The sequence below is a fragment of the Cervus canadensis genome, chromosome 3 (genome assembly GCF_019320065.1).
Source record: "Cervus canadensis isolate Bull #8, Minnesota chromosome 3, ASM1932006v1, whole genome shotgun sequence".
NCBI classification, from domain to species: domain Eukaryota; kingdom Metazoa; phylum Chordata; class Mammalia; order Artiodactyla; family Cervidae; genus Cervus; species Cervus canadensis.
The window spans coordinates 60,441,546-60,459,748 of record NC_057388.1 but is presented as its reverse complement, the minus strand read 5'-3'; the positions used below and the strand labels follow the sequence as shown (position 1 = coordinate 60,459,748).

At 40.7% G+C, this 18,203-nt stretch overlaps 2 protein-coding genes across 2 annotated transcripts in view; one reads left to right on the top strand and one right to left on the bottom strand.

The window, feature by feature from the left end:
- Nucleotides 1–6,503: 6,503 nt before the first annotated feature.
- LSM5 (LSM5 homolog, U6 small nuclear RNA and mRNA degradation associated) lies at nt 6,504–9,691 on the bottom strand. Its single transcript, XM_043463249.1, has 5 exons — nt 9,541–9,691; nt 8,363–8,458; nt 8,052–8,079; nt 7,374–7,446; nt 6,504–6,762 (listed from the first exon to the last, which is right to left on the bottom strand). The coding sequence occupies exons 1-5, from the start codon at nt 9,584–9,586 to the stop codon at nt 6,730–6,732; spliced, it is 276 nt and encodes a 91-aa protein (XP_043319184.1). The 5' UTR covers nt 9,587–9,691; the 3' UTR covers nt 6,504–6,729.
- Nucleotides 9,692–13,773: 4,082 nt separating this feature from the next.
- AVL9 (AVL9 cell migration associated) overlaps nt 13,774–18,203 on the top strand; it is a 55,074-nt gene continuing 50,644 nt past the window's right edge. The window contains exon 1 of the mRNA XM_043463247.1: nt 13,774–14,156. Within this exon, the coding sequence (XP_043319182.1) occupies nt 14,064–14,156 (93 nt within the window). The 5' untranslated portion in view covers nt 13,774–14,063. The remainder of the gene's footprint in view (nt 14,157–18,203) is intronic.

Below are 18,203 nucleotides of genomic sequence, written 5' to 3'. Positions count from 1 at the left end.
ACAAATCACGCCTGTACTGCCATTTCTACTTCAGATTGCTCCGCTGGGACATCCAGAAATGGCTTCTGGATGCCAAATCTAGAAAAGCAGAACCAACAACTGCTCGTGTTTGTTTTTTTTCTAAATTAATGTAACAGTGTATTACTTTTAGGTGTGACAATGTTTAGTTTCAAGTACTGACACATTCCAGGCTATGCAACACATAGCGTGGGTGTCTCCTTTTAAATGTGAGACATAATGGATGCAACCCCCTTCTTAAAGTAGTTGGAAAAGGAGGCAGGACCACTGAGTATCTCAGGTCTTCAGTGTCTCTACAAAGAAATTTTACTGAGAGAGGGCATGGGCACTGTGACCAGTTTAAAATTCTGTCTTGACTTCAACAACTTGGAAATAGGCAAGTCCTCAAACTGCTATACACAGTGATTTCAGAGATGATTAATTTTCTGACCTTTTTTTCTCATTCCAGCTTAATTTTCTGAATTTTGTACAGTAGAAATGTCTCTCCTGGCATTAGGAAGCCATTAGTAAACACAAAAATGTTAAATCATTTAGCAGTCAAATACGTTGATTATCCCAAAATGAATATAGGAAGATCTCCAAAAGTTTTAAAAAACAAAAAGCAGTAGTATACAGGACAATGTGTTCCATATGCTTGTATTTGTGTGTACAGGAAAAAAGGGATTGTGTGTTTACACATTTATATAAACACAGACACGCATATACAGGAACTGAGTATCTCTGGAAGATTACCTGAGGGAGGGAGTTTTATTTTCACTTACATTTATTTATATGCAAATACATTACCTCAAACAATGTTCAATGTTTTTTAATTACAGAAGAAAAAAAAAAAACGAAGTTAATGCCACTTTCCTGACATCTATGTCCCAGGACAATATAACTCTAAGCCAAAAGTAACCTAGTACTTAGTATTTTGCACCCCTCACACACACTTTTTTCCTATTACGAGCTCATTTCTGCTAGAGTTATATAGATAGGCTGTATTTTTGTTTTAGAATTTCAATGTTACTTCTCTAATTGTTTCAGGAGTTGTTAAATTTTCACTCTACCTCTAACCAACTTGATATTTCCTCCTACCAAACAGGTACATTAAACTTTCAGGTGATATGGAATGTTCAATGTTCAACTTAAACTTACTCCCTGCAGAAGTAATCAGTCAACAATTATCACACCAGGCACAGTGTTAAGTAAGTACCAGAAGGGAGAACTGAGGGGATAAGGGTACTCTTAATGAAATCTAGAAAAGCCACAGTTAAAACTGCTCTTAGAAACCCCCATGTAACTCTTGATAAAGGTAACTTCATCTTGGGATCCACAAAATGGAGGCCTACTCAGTGACCCAGCTCACGTCACAAATGAAATCAAAACCTAAGTCGTCGTGCACTAACCGGAAATGCCTCGCTGTCGAGGAAACCTAGAATACCCCTGGCACGATCCTCCAACTTAGCCTAGTTTATCTTACCCTAGATAAGAGGACCTGCTAGCCTTAAATCCCTGACCTCCTCAGTCAGTGCAGTCACTCAGGCCTGTCTGACTCTTTGCGACCCCAAGGACCGCAGCAGCATGCTAGGCTCCCCTGTCCATCACCAACAAAGCATGGCCCCACCCACCAGAACAAGAGCCAGTTTCCCAATCAGTCTCTCCCATCAGGAAGCTTCCCTAAGCTTCTTATCCTTATCCATCTGAGGGCCAAGAGAATGAAAACCACAATCACAGAAAACTAATCAAACTGATCACCTGGACCACAGCCTTGTCTAACTCAGTGAAACTAGAAGCCATGCCATGTAGGGCCACCCAAGACTGATGGGTCATGGTGGAAAGTTCTGACAAAACATGGTCCATTGGAGAAGGAAATGGCAGTTCAGTATTCCTGCCTTGAGAACCCCATGAACAGTATGAACCTGACCTCCTGGCCAATCACATTGTTTCTGAGTTGCTGAAACCAAGTCACTATAAAACCAAGTTCCCCTTCTGAGTTTATGATTTATCTCTATATTCAAAACTTTATTCCCTTTCTTGTCCTGCCCCTGTTACCCTCAGGACTGAGGAGTATCAAAAGTGAGGATTCACTTCAGTTCAGTTCAGTCACTCAGTTGTGTCCAACTCTTTGCGACCCCATGAACAGCAGCACGCCAGGCCTCCCTGTCCATCACCAACTCCCGGAGTTTACCCAAACTCATGTCCATTGAGTCGGTGATGCCATCCAACCATCTCATCCTCTGTCGTCCCTTCTCCTCCTGCCTTCAGTCTTTCCCAGCATCAGGGTCTTTTCCAGTGAGTCAGCTCTTCACATCAGAACTGTGCATGACAGAGAACTTACCTGCCTTGAGCAGTTTTTTAAAAACACGATGGGCATGCAGGCTTCAGTAGTTGTGGCGCATGGGCATAGTTGCTCCGCCGCATGTGGGATCTTCCTGGACCAAGCATTGAATCCATGTATATCCCCTGCATTGGCAGAAGGATTCTTAACCACTGGACCACCAGGGAAGTCCCTGTCTTACAGTTTAAATGCAGCAAATACTATTCTCTCCACTAACATGTAAAAGATCTATATACCGAGTCTCATCTCTATAATCAAGTCTTTGCCTCAGTTGCATCTGCCTTAAAAAGCTACATCTAAGGCAGTGAGTCAGGCTTTGGTGAGGAACAGAACTACCTAGAGAACTTATGAACTTGGTAAAATGCAAAGATCAAAGGCCCTGTCCTATTTCAGTAAGCCTTGGCCTGTGTTCTGTAGTAGCTCTCCAAGTCATTCTGACTTGTCATACCAGTCTTGAAACCAAAGTCTGAGGCAAACTGACCTAACTCACCAACGCCAGCATAGCTTCAGCCTTTTCTGCTAAGGCCCCACCTTCACTACAGAGCCCAGCACATACAGCCCAGCCGCCACAGAAACAAACACACCTGTATAAAAACAGCCATTCACCAGCAGACTCCCAAAGTGAAAATCCTTTCACATCATTTCAGCTTAAAATCACCTCTTGTACTCTGCCAGAATCTTCAATCACATTTTCTCCCCAATTTTTACTCCTCTAGATCCAATATTCCTTGCCCATGCACTAAATTTTGAGGGATTTTAGAGCCCAATAAATAGAGCTCTTATTATGTATAACAGTGGTTCTCAACCAAAATAATAGCAAATGAAGGAACAGACAAAGGATTAATCTCAAAAATATACAAGCAACTCCTGCAGCTCAATTCCAGAAAAATAAATGACCCAATCAAAAAATGAGCCAAAGAACTAAACAGACATTTCTCCAAAGAAGACATACAGATGGCTAACAAACACATGAAAAGATGCTCAACATCACTCATTATTAGAGAAATGCAAATCAAAACCACAATGAGGTACCATTACACGCCAGTCAGGATGGCTGCTATCCAAAAGTCTACAAGCAATAAATGCTGGAGAGGGTGTGGAGAAAAGGGAACCTCTTACACTGTTGGTGGGAATGAAAACTAGTACAGCCGCTATGGAAAACAGTGTGGAGATTTCTTAAAAAACTGGAAATAGAACTGCCATATGACCCAGCAATCCCACTTCTGGGCATACACACTGAGGAAACCAGATCTGAAAGAGACACGTGCACCCCAATGTTCATCGCAGCACTGTTTATAATAGCCAGGACATGGAAGCAACCTAGATGCCCATCAGCAGATGAATGGATAAGGAAGCTGTGGTACATATACACCATGGAATATTACTCAGCCGTTAAAAAGAATTCATTTGAATCAGTCCTAATGAGATGGATGAAACTGGAGCCCATTATACAGAGTGAAGTAAGCCAGAAAGATAAAGAACATTACAGCATACTAACACATATATATGGAATTTAGAAAGATGGTAACGATAACCCTATATGCAAAACAGAAAAAGAGACACAGAAATACAGAACAGACTTTTGAACTCTGTGGGAGAATGTGAGGGTGGGATATTTCTAAAGAACAGCATGTATACTATCTATGGTGAAACAGATCACCAGCCCAGGTGGGATGCATGAGACAAGTGCTCGGGCCTGGTGCACTGGGAAGACCCAGAGGAATCGGGTGGAGAGGGAGGTGGGAGGGGGGATCGGGATGGGGAATACGTGTAAATCTATGGCTGATTCATATCAATGTATGACAAAACCCACTGAAATGTTGTGAGGTAATTAGCCTCCAACTAATAAAAAAAAAAAGAAAAAAAACAAAACAGTGGTTTCTCAACCACTGTGACTGTTTTGCCCTAAGGGGACACTTGGAGCCATTTCCCTGGGAGGAGCAGGGAAGGATACCACTGGCACCTAATTGATCCTACAATGCACGGACAGTGCATGCTTCTAAGAATTATCCAGACAAAAATGTCAGTAGCACCAAGGTTAAGAAACCCTTATTTACAATAGTATCCATTCTAAAAGAAATGCAATGTAAGACAAAAGTATAAGCAGATGGGAGTCAGACCATTATCGGTATTACTGCTAAAGACTAGATTAAGAGACATACTTTATCTGTAGGCAAGTGGACTTCCTGTCGCTGAACCCCAGAATTAAAACCAATCTGCTTGCCACAGACTAGATAACTGGAGGCCTCCCTTTGTGAGGTCACATTTCTGGAGAACTCACAGCATGTTGGAATTAAGCACATGTGCTCCCTGCAGGCTACTAACTCCCAGGAGGAAACAAGTGAGCATGACCAACCACCCAGCTCCTGCCCGATATCAAGTAAAAGAGGAGAAAGAGGATGGCATTACTTCACTTATGTTCCCTCCAAAGGGAAAAATAATAGGATGAAAGTATTGCCTCCTCTCCCTCCAACAGGGTCACAAGTAGTGGGATGGAATAACAGACTCCTAAGAACCTACTGTTAAATCTATGCAAAGTTTGCAAGCCAGCTATTAAACCCATGGCTGCTTGAAACCAGCCAAGCAGGAATGTTTACACCATGAAAGTAAAAACACACACAAATCAGTGCTTTGTTTTCTGGAAAGTAAAGTTAGGTCCTTTTACCATTTGGAAACACTGAAACTGAAGATGGATTCAAGACTGCAATGAAACGAAATATAATAAAGCACTAAAATATATATTATATAAAATCATATGGTTCTAATCATAGATAAAAACCATTATGGACAAGGCCAACACAAAAAAAATTATTCATAAAAAGTACCAACAAAAAAAAAAAAAAGTACCAACAAGCAAACTACAAATTGGGGAAGTTACTGTAAAATGCATGATTAAGAGTAACCTATTAAGAATTCTTACAGATTAGTAAGAAAGAACAGTATCTCAGTGGCAAAACCCTTATATAATTCATAAAATACAAATGAGTTCCAACATTAATTTTAAAAAATTAAACATACGAGATTTTGCCTATCACAATGGCAAAGAGGGGAAAAAATAGAACATAGCCAAGGTTGATAAGTATGTGATGGGTACTACGAAAAACTGGGCTTCCCAGGTGGCTCAGTGATAAAGAATCTGCCTGCCAATGCAGGAGACGCAGGGAGATGTAAGTTTGATCCCTGGGTCGGTAAGATCCCCTGGTGCAGGAAAGAGCAACCCACTCAAGTATTCTTGCCTGGAAAATCCCATGGATGGAGGAACCTGGTGGGCTGTAGCACATGGGGTTGCAGAGAGTCGGACACAACTGAGCACGTACACTAAGAAAAACTACGTTAGGCTGGCATAAACTTTTTGTTGGCAACTGACAGTATCTACCATTGACCTTACCATGTAAGGTAAATATGTACTAAATTGACCTTACAAATTCTTGAATTTATTCTAAGGAAAATAAAAATATATAAAGATTTAGTTAATACTACTGTGACCAGTAATAAAGAATAGGCTAAATAAGTTATGGTAAAACCATTTAATAAAATACCTTACCCACATTAATGCTGCTGAAATATTTGACACAGAAACTTTCTCACCATTTAAATTCAAAAAAGTCTTAAATGGAGGCAACAAAACAGTACATTTAGGAAAAGCAAGTTTTTTAAAAAATGTACTCAGAGTGTATTAACGTCTAAGAGCATATACAGCAAAGTGTGATTAATATTTTCCTTTTTACATTTCTACAATGTGCATATATTATCTGGGTATGTTGCTTGTTTGTTTTTAATAGGAGTTAATGATGGATGGCATCATCGACTTGATGGGCATGGGTTTGGGTAGACTCCGGGAGTTGGTAACAGACAGGGAGGCCTGGCGTGCTGCGATTTATGGGGTCGCAAAGAGTCGGACACGACTGAACTGAATGAACTTAAGTTCAGTTAAAAAAAAAAAAGCATCAGAATCTGCAATGAGTTTTGTAAACAATCATTTCTAGTCTTTTAAATGTACCTGTTCAAAATCAAGGCTCATCATTTTGTTTGGAACAATTTTTGTTTGAGAATCAAATGTCATGTAGATGAGGAAGCAAATAAGCATAAAATGACAGGAAAGTGAGTCAAAGTAGTTACAAGCTTTGTTTCACTGGCTATTGCAGTATAATAAATAAAATGGCAGTTAACAAAAACACATTTATTTTTGTCTTCAAAGAACAAACTGTTCTTTTCCCAATATAATCATGATTAACTTACAAAAATGGGCATTTACAATGCATCTTCAAAGCATTTCCCTTTAACGGGAAACTTGGCTTCACAGAATACAAACATTAAAAGGTTAAAAAAAAAAAAACTTCTATTCTGTTGTCATTATAAAATAAAACCTAGCGTAAGTCAAGGAAATCCTTTCATACTTCAGGTCCTTCTCCTCCAGGAACCAGCTGCAAAGGAGGAAAAAGTTTAATACTTAGTTTAGTACTACATGATCTAAAAACCCCTACTGAGAGCTCAATGACTGGTCACTGACCAGTCTTTGCCTCTCCCTCATATTCCCATTTTCCCCGTCACTTCTGTTTACAATCCCAACAGTATCAATTAATACTTAGTGATTTAGTGTCTCAACAATAATAAATGATTAAAATAAATGAGTAAAATAAATGATTAAAAAGGACAAGCAGGGACTTCACTGCTGGTGCAGTGACTAAGACTCCATGCTCCCAATGCAGCGGGCCCGGGTTCGATCCTTGGTCAGAGAACTGGATCCCACACATTGCAACTAAGTAAAGATCTTTCGAGATGCAACTAAGACCTAATGCAGCCAAATAAATAAATAAATATTTTAAAAAATACACAAAATAAAAGGCATAAGCAAACTAATCTTAGGCCTAATGTCATTGTCAACAGTTTGGCCACAGAACCCTGATCAACAGAGCATTCCCTTCACATCCTAAGCACCGCTGGGTCGAGAGCATTTAGTCAAGCAAGTTAGTTCTGTAATCCCTGCTCCACAAAGATGGCTTAACATCTAAATAAAAGACCTTCACTGTCTTACCATTGTTATATTATTTCCATTTAGCAAAATTTGATCTAGTTTAGTAATTCTTCTTCCTTCTGGTGTGATTTCACTAAACAAAAAGATTTTCAAAAAGTCAGGATAAAGAGTGATAGTCAAAGCCAACATTTTGATCTGCCAAAAGGTTAGTTATTATATATACATGAACTGTACAGACACTTTCTAGAGAGAAGGTTATTCCCCCAGTGATGTCAATTCTCCAAAGGCAACAGAGTGGACTTACTGGCCTAAGACCCATATCCCCTAGTGCACATCTTCATCTAAAAAACTGAAACTTGCCAAGGAGATCAAATAGGAAATAAAATGTTTACATATATATATATATATATATACACACACATAAGTTGTAATTAATTGAAAACATTAAATGCTTTTATTATCAGTTCCTTTATTTGAACGGAGCCCTAAGATCCCTGACTGCTTTTACCTTAAACCTTTGTCTCCACTAACTTCCTAGCAATTAGTGACAACTACATTAAGGTAATAATCCTCCAATCCAATTTTACTAACATCAGTAGGTAAACTCTCTCTCTTTAGAGTAATTCAAACAGGCAGTGTTCTCTCCTACATCCTTTTACTGACTCAACAGCACTAAAATTGCCTTAAATCAAACACACAGATTCCCCCTACCCATTCTTTAGTTTTAACACTACTCACAATTCAGTGACATCTTCCAATACCATATCTGAAATTTGGTGTTAAGAAAATAAACATACCAAATTAAAATTTACTCTCGCTTATGTCTTTGTTCAGTTTTAATTATAACACTGAATATAATGGCTCAAATGCAAGCTGCTTGCAATTGGTAGGAACTTCACCGTTCAGTACCACATCCCTTAAAACACTATCACAATTTCCATGAAGATAAGTTAATTTTTATTGTAATAATCGGTAAGTACTGATAGTCTATAGTTCTTTTTAAAAAATACTGAAGAACAAACCCATACAACCACCTTTAAAAAGGATACTGACAAAGTCATCAAATCCCAGAAGTGTGCCAACAATCTCCTTATCACTCTTCATCACAATGTGAATTCTTGATCCTATACACTTGTCCACAAGCTCTACGGATATATTTTTTAAGGGAAAAAAAAGGGGGGGGGGTGGCGAGAGAGAGAAAAGATTAATTTGCCCATTCATAACTTTAACAAATATTTGAGTGCCTACTAACACTTATTACGTGCATATGGTCAAAAGATAAGCCAGGAAAAGTATTCACTCAAAAACTTTAGACCTTATATTACATATTTCAGTCATTCTATTAACAGGAAAGTTTTCCCTGTTCTCCACTTATCCCTCTTTTGTAGCAATTTATCATGGTTGCGGTTTAATATTATTTTAATTATCTGATTAACATATGAGCGCCCCTCTTGACTCTAAGCTCCATGAGAACTGAGAGGTGGTTGTTTTTACTCATCAGTGTATCCCCAACGGACAGTGCCCGAAATGTACTGGTCATTCAGAAGAGTTTGTTAGAGGAAGGGAAAAAACTTTACAATCACTGCCACATCCACTAACTCGATAACCCTTCAAATATAAAACATTAAGAAGAAAAAGGCATAACTGTCTTCACCAGAGATTCCTTCTTGTCATAAGTCTACGTCTGCCCTGTATCCTGTCTCCTACACTGGTTTGTATGCTCTCTGAAGGTAATGGTCGTGATTGAAATTTGTTGAATAATGCCCAATCACAGTGTCTAGTGCACAGATGCGCGGTAATTGTTTGCTAAATAAATGAGTAACAAGAGCTCGTTTCCAGAGGCCTCTTTAAAGGCTCATTCCAGACCCGAGTGCCTCTCTCAAAAACCAGCCAGATAGGATCTAATCTGGGTACTTTAAATGCACGGTTGCGGAATGGGCATGCTACCCACTACTATAAAGGCGAGCGCACAACAAAGAAGGCCGACGACGCATTCACCAAGAGTGAACCTTTCCGGTGAAGGTTTGGGGAGTCAAAAATCCCTGCCTCAAGAAAACCCCAACACGCCCAAGAGAAGTGGGCGGCCTGAGGCCGCAGGGACTAGGAGCCTAGAGGAGAGCGGCGGAGAAAGCTACATTTTTCTAACACTCGGCCATGGGCTGCCTTGCTCTTCGGCCCCAACCCTAACTTTCAGCTACCCACCGCGGCTCCCCAAGACAAAGATTACCTAGAGGAAGCAGCTGTGACGGGTTAGTGGTAGCGTTAGCCGCCATGCCTACGCCGGAAGTGGCCTGCCTCTATCGACGTCGGAACGGCGAGTTTGAAAGAGCGCGCTTCCGCTTTTTTTCCTGCCCGGGCAGGCTCAACCAATCTGAGGCCGAGAGTGCGATCGAGGGGATCCAGCCACTTCTTTATCCTGCAGGGAGATTTAAAGTGTTTCTGTTCACTGAGCGTTCCACGTTCTCCACAGATGCTCTCCTCTCCAAACTTCCAAGGGACTTTAGAGATCTCCAGTCTTATAAGTAAGGTATTCCTCTAATCCGGAAGACTTTGCGAAACGAAAACGTTTGTGCTGTCTTATTTCCCCCATCAAGCTGTGTCTCATATCAACCCAGGATCTTTCTTCGACCAGTATCAATAAATTTGATTTTCCCGCCACCGATTCATTGTGTTGCAATTTTCCTTAAAAAAAAAAAAAAAAATCTACCGCTTCTTTTAAAAGTTTGATGATTTGAAAACCCACAACTAGCATTAAAAAAAAAACTTCTGGGCGAGGGGGAAATTTTAAGTATGTTTTCTATTTTCTACTGTCGTTTTCTTTTCTTTTTTTCTATTCTACTTTTTATATTTTTTCCATTTCTACTGTTTTCTATCTTCTACTATCAGGAGTTGGTGATGGACAGGGAAGCCTGGTGTGCTGCAGTCCATGGGGTCGCAAAGAGTCGGACAAGACTGAGCGACTGAACTGAATTGTCCTTTTTAATCTTGTAATATCTAGGAGTCTACTATACACTTTTTGTATACACTATTTCTTCCAGAGTCCAACAGGCAACCACCAGATGTCACTCTATGTTAATAACATCACGTTTAGGAAGCCTTGGTGCTTTTACACATCTGTTTTGAAAAGAAAAAGCGAACAAATTTTTTGCGTTAGTCTATTTATTTTATGTTTATATCTGAGGAGCTTAAAGCTGAAGAGTTTAAGCAGGAGAGGCCAGGAAGAACATCATTCATTCACACAACAATGGCTGTAAAGCACCAATCATTCATTCATCGAACAAATACTTTAGTTGAACATTGGCATTTTGCTTAATATAAAATAGTGTAAAAAATAAAATAAAATACTGTAAAGAACAGAACTACAAAAAAAAAAAAAAAAAGAACAGAACTACAATGTCTTCTGCCCTTATAGGAGCTAAAGGACAAATGGGGGAGAAAGACAACTAGCAAGCATTATGTACAACGCACGTGAAAGATCTTTAGTCAATCGTCACATCATTCTCTGGCAAGACAAAGTAATGCCAAAATTTTTCTTTTTCCTATATCTATTCTTGTTTCATTTTCACCATACCATAATGTGAATAGGAACCAAATTCAAGGCATTGTTGCTACCTGATGGAGTTTAAAATTTAAGAAAATAAGCTTTAAGTCAGTATTTTGCTTTCCATTACAGAAATCAAATTAACATTAGCAATATTCAGCACTATTGATGAAGAATAAAGGAGGTCTTGTACTCTGAAAAAGGAGATACAATTTGTTTACACAGTAGTTAATGGGGATTGCAGGAAGAGGTGTTTTTATTCTATGAGTTCTTTCCTGAGGCAAGACACTCAAAGAAACAGGCCAATTCCAAATGAATTTGAAAACATATCATAGCTCTGTCTCCAGGGTTTTTCTCCTGGTTCTTACTTACAGAGCAGATATAAAATAGAACTTATAATTTATCATAACAGATATTATAACTAAAAGAAGCTCTTCTACTGTATATTCAGAAAGACATTTCTACTTTTTTCCCTGGAGATAAATTTCATCATAAAATATAAGCAAATTTTTCCTTTCAAAATAATGTTTAGGAAGTATTTCATTATCTCAAATCGCTATTTCCAATCTTGATCTTTCAAACACTTTTTTAAAATAAAGGAGAAATTCCTATTTTCCCTTAATATGTTCTTGTAGACAATATGTTGCTAATTAGTGTATTTTATATTAATAGAACTCATTAAAAACTAATGTAAAGTTGTTAAATTGTTAAATGGACCAGTCTGTATCATTAGAGATGGAAAAAATTTTAGAAATTCCCTTGCTTAGTTTCTCTCCCAGTTTTCCCTGTGACATATCTTCTTTGTTTACAGCATTATTTTAAATGACATATTTTTTAAGCATTTAAGCAAATAATGGTTGTGAAGAAATGATTTCATCTTAGTTGGAGACCCTAGCATGCAAAATATAACAGATTTGGGGGGTATGGCTAAGCTGGGCCTCATCTGTGGCACTTGAGATCTTTAGAGGTGCCATACAAACTCTTAACTGTGGCATGTGGGATCTAGTTCCCTGTGAAGTGAAGTGAAGTGAAGTCGCTCAGTTGTGTCCGACTCTTTCGACCCCATGAACTGTAGCCTACCAAGATCCTCAGTCCATGGGATTTTCCAGGCAAGAATACTGGAGTGGGCCCTGACCAGGGATCAAACCCGGGCCCTCTGCATTGAGTCACTGGGCCACCAGGAAAGTTCTGGTACAGATTTTATACTGCTATCACTGGGGTCGCCTTCACAACAAAGTAAAGAGTTGGCATTCACTACACAGAGTTCTAAGATGACCTGACCTTTCATCCTTTTAAAAAAAATGTTCAATTTCACTTCAATTTTAGCTAGGCTAATTGTGGAAAATGTCAAAGCAGATGGGAGAAAACAGTAACATATATATTCTGTATACAGGGAATGTTATAGTTTCACACACAGTTCTGAGTCAGTGCCAAAAATTTTGTAATACAGAAAAGAAATAGTAGCAACAACTTGAAGTTTTTCCACAGTATTATTAGCATTAAAACAATTCTACTGAATCACAGAAAGTATGTTCTATTAATAAGAAGAAAATGGAAGTGAAAGTCACTCAGTCCTGTCCAACTCTTTGGAGACCTCACCAACTTTAATTATCTTCAAGGCTTCTCTATCCATGGAATTCTCCAGACAAGAATACCAGAGTGGGTAGCCATTCCCTTCTCCAGTGTATGATCCCTACCCAGGGATTGAACCCAGGTCTTCTGCATTGCAGGCAGATTCTTTACCATCTGAGCCACCATTATAGTTTTTCCCAGCCATGCTTAGATTAGAATGCAGGTCCTTAAATTTTAAGGCCACAGTGGAAAACATCAACTATTAAGGTTGTCTAAACTAAGAGATGGGCAACTTGTAATGATAAACTTCACAACTAGTTATTGCAATAATTATGAATGCTATTTGAAGCAGGCACCTACCCTCAAACTGCCCTGGACAAGACTTGTTAAATCTGCTATTATTTCCACTATTCACTTTAAATTGACGTGAAATGAGATTCAGTTTCTTTTTTAATTCAACTAGTACAATCAGTAAGGAAATAAAAACCTCTGATGATAACTGACTCCATGTATTTTGTGCTGATCAGAGTACTAAACCCAGAAGATAGAATGAAAAAAAAAATTTTTTTTTTTAAAAAGCAGGACTAAATTAGCCTTTCCTGGTGGCTCAGACAGTTAAGAATCTGCCTGCAATGCAGGAGACCTGGGTTCAATCCCTGGGTCGGGAAGATCACCCAGAGAAGGGAATGGCTACCCACTCCAGTATTCTTGCCTGGATAATTTCATGAACAGAGGAGCCTGGCAGGCTACAGTCTGTGGGGTCGCAAAGAGTCTGACACGACTGAGCAACCAACACTTTCACAACAAAGTAAAAAATAAAATATTAAGACTAGAATAATCATTTTTACAGGTCTCCCTGTAAATTTAATTTATTTTCAAGGATATTCTGCATGAGGCCTTAAAACGCTTCCAAACTCCTATACATATATTTCAATAAGGAAAAAACACAGAACGAAGCAAAAGAGAAACTCTGGGTAAGCAAGTAACTTAAAGGTTGAATACACAGATGTAGAGCCGCACCAATATGTCTCCATGTTATCAAAATTTAAGAATAAAGGGCAGAGACTCCAGGTCAGAGAGGCGAAGGGAAGGAGGTGGAAGAACTGGATACACGGAAAATGAAGGGGGAAAAAGGTAGGAAAAAACTGACGGAAGAGATGGGTAGGGGCGAAGATTTTAAGGAGGAAGAGGCAAGGACAGAGGAGGAAGGGGGAGAAGGTCGCACAGAGAGTGGGTGAACTGGGGACAGGTGTGCCCAGCTGCCCCACCAGGCCCCGCCCTCGGCCCCGCCCACTCGGCGCCCCCGCCCCGCTCCCCAGGCCCCGCCCCGCCACCAGGCCCAGCCCCCTCAGGTCCCTCCCGATCCTGCCCGTCCCGCCTCGCCCGCGGCGGCCCCTGCATCAGGTGACAGCCCGGAAACAGCGGAAGCGGATGAGGGAAGCGCGGCCGCTGCCCGGGAGGGCGGTGCAGAGCTGCAGGATCCTCGGCCTCCTCCCGGCCCCCGCGCGGCTCTCATGCGGCTCCCTCGCTGACACCTGAAATCCACCTCTCGCTGTCCTCCTGGGGATCGCGGGGTCGCCGAGCTTGCCGCCCTTGGCGGTTGAAGTCATCGTTGTGCGGGCCCGCGGCGGTCGTCCATGGAGAAGATCAGGCGGGGCGGCGATGGCCCCCCACGGGGGCCCGTCCTGCACATCGTGGTGGTCGGCTTTCATCACAAGAAGGGCTGCCAGGTGAGAAAGGGGCCCGTGCCCGCCCCCTGCCGTTCTGGCGTTCGCGTGCCGCCGACACCCACGCGGTTTCGCTCGGCTCGGACCACCCTCCAGGCCCTCCGCCCCTGAACTTGACTCCTCTCTCCTGATCCTCGCACTCACCCTACCTGAAGCCCACCCCGCACGCTCCCTGTTTTCTCCTCCCCCTGAAAATTGTATCTTGAGCAGCGGAGGAGCTATGTGTCGGTATGTTGGGGTTGGCAGATATTTAGGTTCTTCCGTGGAGTCAGAGGAAGGAATCGATGGTCGGCCCACTCTCTACTCATCCATCTCTGTCTCCGTTGACTTTCTGGTAGTCTGCTTTTAGTGGGATTCCCTTAGAAAAAAAAATCAGCACTTGGGCAGCGTTTTCAAGGTAATGAGCTCTGGGCTTCCGCACGAGTACCTTAGGATGGTCGAAGCACTTGCGGCACCGTGGGAAAATCTACTTCCTTTGTTTATCTGTGAAAGCCCTGGAACCCCTGTTAGGCTGATGTATTGACTCCGCCCCCCTTCCCATTCGGCCTTCGAGTTCCTATTTAGTCTTGCCCAGATCTTGCCTTTTGGTGAGAGATAGACTCTCCAGCTCAGTTGCAGTGAGGGGAAGTGTTATTTACCGAGCAAAGAAACGTGCAAATATTAAGTCATTGTTAAGCTTCTTCACTGAAATGGTGAACGGGAACAATAGGACATCTGCAATCTATGTATCGAAGGCAGGGGAACAAAGGTAGAGGATTATTTAATGAGTGCAGACACTGGAAGGCAATGATGTCATAATGTGCTAGTGAACAGTAAATTGAAATGCTTAAAGTATTAAAAATGCTGATTGCTACCGCTAGGTAATGTAGCATTTCAAAGAAAATGTAATATTTTAGAAGACTGATTGGCAAAATTTCAGTTCATTAGAGGATAATGACAGAAAAGTGATGGAGTGAAAGTAGTTGTGTATGTATGTGTTTTAAAGACAGCTTCACTTAAAAATATATTCCTTGTCCCTCAAGTAAAAATAACACAGAAAGTTACCAAGAAGGAAGTGAGATTGTTCAGGGTAGTATTAGAAAATTCCAAGCAACAGCAATGGAATGTATACGTTTTTTAAATGTGGCCTTATATTTGGAGGTAAGAAAATAAGTATCTGAGATAATTGTACTATGGCATGTAAGTAGTGCCTTTGTGCTCAGTCGTGTCTTACTCTTTTCGACCCCGTGGACTGTAGCCCCGCCAGGCTTCTCTGTCCATGGGATGCTCTAGGCAAAAATAACTGGAGTGGGTTGCCATTTCCTACCCAAGGGATCTTCCCGACCCAGGGGTAGAATCCACGTCTCCTGCATGGCAGGCGAGTTCTTTACCACTGGGCTACCTAGGAAGCCTGTAAGCAGTGTTCATCATCCTTAGACTAAAATCTAAGGATGATGAACACCGCTTACCTCAGAGATGGGTGAAGCAACTGAAGCTTGGAGGAAGTAACTGATCTTGCCAAGGTTATGCTGGAATCAGAATTGCCTTGGCACCATGCGTGTTCATTCCGCTGAGCCACGTGGCGTGAAGGAGTCTTCTATGAAAAAGTAAGGAGTGGGTCCTGTTCACAACCAAACGAAATTTTTAATGACAAAAAAGAAGGAAAGGTAGGGAATAGAATAGAATAGAATAAAATCTTTTAATCATTGCTGTCATCTAAAGTCAAGATTAATTATTATGTGTTCTTCCTGTTTTGTTGGTAGGAGTAATATAATTTATGTTTCCAGTAAGGAAAAATGATTTATCATATGAAAAATATGTGCTGCTTAGGGATTAAAGAACACTAAACAACAGCTTGTAAGATGAAGCAGAACTCTGCGGCAACCTGGATGCCGTGATCTTTCTTTGGCTTTTGCTTTCAGCCCTGCGATTGATTGTTTTGTGTGTTTTGGTTTTTTTGGCCGCGCTGCTTGGCTTGCAGGATCTTAGTTCTCCAACCAGGATTGGAACCTAGGCCCCAGCAGTGAAAGCATCAGGTCCTAACCACTAGACCACCAGGGAATTCCCTAAAGTGAGAATTTATAGCCAAGGAGCAAAGTGGGGGCCAGTGGCTGGAAACTTACTGCATCAGGGGTAAGAAGGGGTTTCTAGCTAAAGCCACCTAACAGGATACTTGATAAAAGTAGGCAAGTCAGAGATGAACCTGGAAGCCCAAAGTCACAACCTCATTGAGAAAAGAGTTCAGAGGAGCCTGACCTAGTTTGGTTAAGGAGAGCCTCATTGTCAGCATTGACATTGAAGCCCAGATGTCCCTAGTCTTTATAACTGCATCTGTTTTAGTAGTACTTTAAGGTTGTAGGCTTTTCGTAGAATGGAAAAATACATGCTTTGTATATTACAAAAATATTTTGTTAATCTGCATGATGCCTCATGGAGACAAAAGCAATTATTTTTTAATATACACACTTGCTGAGTGTTTGCTTACCTGGGGTCCTGATAGAATTGAAGAGAATGCAAAGGGTTCTGCCACAATGCAGTGAAAGATGCATTTTTATTTTCTTATTGCTGACTGAAAACAGCTTTTTAAAAAGTATACTTAAATATAATGGTGGAAATCGAAGAGCTAAGAACCTGGTTTTGCAAATGAAACAATTTTTTATAGTTTGTCAAAGTCAAAATGCAGTGAGCAGAAAGAACTAGTGCATATTCTATAGTTTTTACTTATAATTTTAATAGAACTATTACTATTTCTCACAAAAGCTTTAACTCACTAGTAATCTGTTTCTTTTTTTCTATTGCTTCTCTAATGGAAGTTGGGTGGAGAAATGACACTATGATTTCTAGTCTCTAAAGAGAGTTAAAATTGTGTGAGTTAATAATCTGAAAAACTTCTAAAACCCTCTGTGGTGGTAGTCAGGTGGTGCCTGCTGCTGCTGCTAAGTCACTTCACTTCAGACTCTGTGCGACCCCATAGACAGCAGCCCACCAGGCTCCTCCGTCCCTGGGATTCTCCGGGCAAGAACACTGGAGTGGGTTGCCATTTCCTTCTCCAGTGCATGAAAGTGAAAAGTGAAAGGGAAGTCGCTCAGTTGTGTCCGACTCTTAGCGATCCCATGGACTGCAGCCTACCAGGCTCCTCCATCCATGGGATTTTCCAGGCAAGAGTACTGGAGTGGGGTGCCATTCCTTCTCCCAGGTGGTGCCTCGGGGCTGCTAAATAGCCACTCCGCTCAGACAGCAGAGCAAATGAATGAAAAGGCTCTCACCCTGAGTTGGTTGATAAAACTGACAGATCAATGCAGTTAAAAATAATTAAACTTTTGCTGGAGACATAACTTAGATAAATTTACGGAAGTTCATCCAGCTGGAATAGGATGTTCAGTTGATGTATAATAGTATAGGAAAAGATGGGAAAATAGTTTGTTCAACTATATTTCTAATTTTTGATTGCCCTACTTTCCTCCCTTTTTTGTCTTAGTTTTTATAAAATATCAAGAAAGTGTACTTAAAATCCCAATATAAATCATACTGGGTTTTCCAGGTGGCATAGTGGTAAAGAATCTGCCTGCCAATGCAGAAGACAAAAGAGATGAGGGTTCAATCCCTGGTTGGTTGGAAATAACAGCCCACACCAGTATTCTTGCCCGGGAAACTCCATAGACAAAGAAGCCTGATGGGCTACCGCCATGGGATCACAAAGAGTCAGACATGACTGAACACACAGGCAAAGCATATGTCGTATTAGTTCTTAAACGATGTTCTTCACTTTTGCAAATGATTCTAGAAGACCTACAACTCTGCTTTCTTAAAAAAATTTTTATTGCAGTATAATTGATTGACAATGTTGTGTTAGTTTCTGATGTAAAGCAAGTGAATCGGATACACATAAATGCCACTGTTTTTTTAGATTCTTTCCCGTATAGATCATTACAGAGTGCTGAGGAGAGTTCCCTGTGCTATAAATAGGTCCTCATTATCTATTTTTATATAGCAGTGTGTGTATGTCAGTCCCCATCTCCCAGTTTAGCCTTCCTCCCTTTCCCCCTACTGACCATAAGTTTGTTTTTTACA

Coding starts and splice junctions, on each gene's coding strand:
- LSM5 (XM_043463249.1), bottom strand. CDS start 9,586: ATGGCGGCTAACGCTACCACTAACCCGTCACAGCTGCTTCCTCTAG. Junction 8,459..9,540: donor GTCACAGCTGCTTCCTCTAG/GTAATCTTTGTC, acceptor ATATATCCGTAG/AGCTTGTGGACAAGTGTATA. Junction 6,763..7,373: donor ATGGAAATAATATAACAATG/GTAAGACAGTGA, acceptor CCTCCTTTGCAG/CTGGTTCCTGGAGGAGAAGG.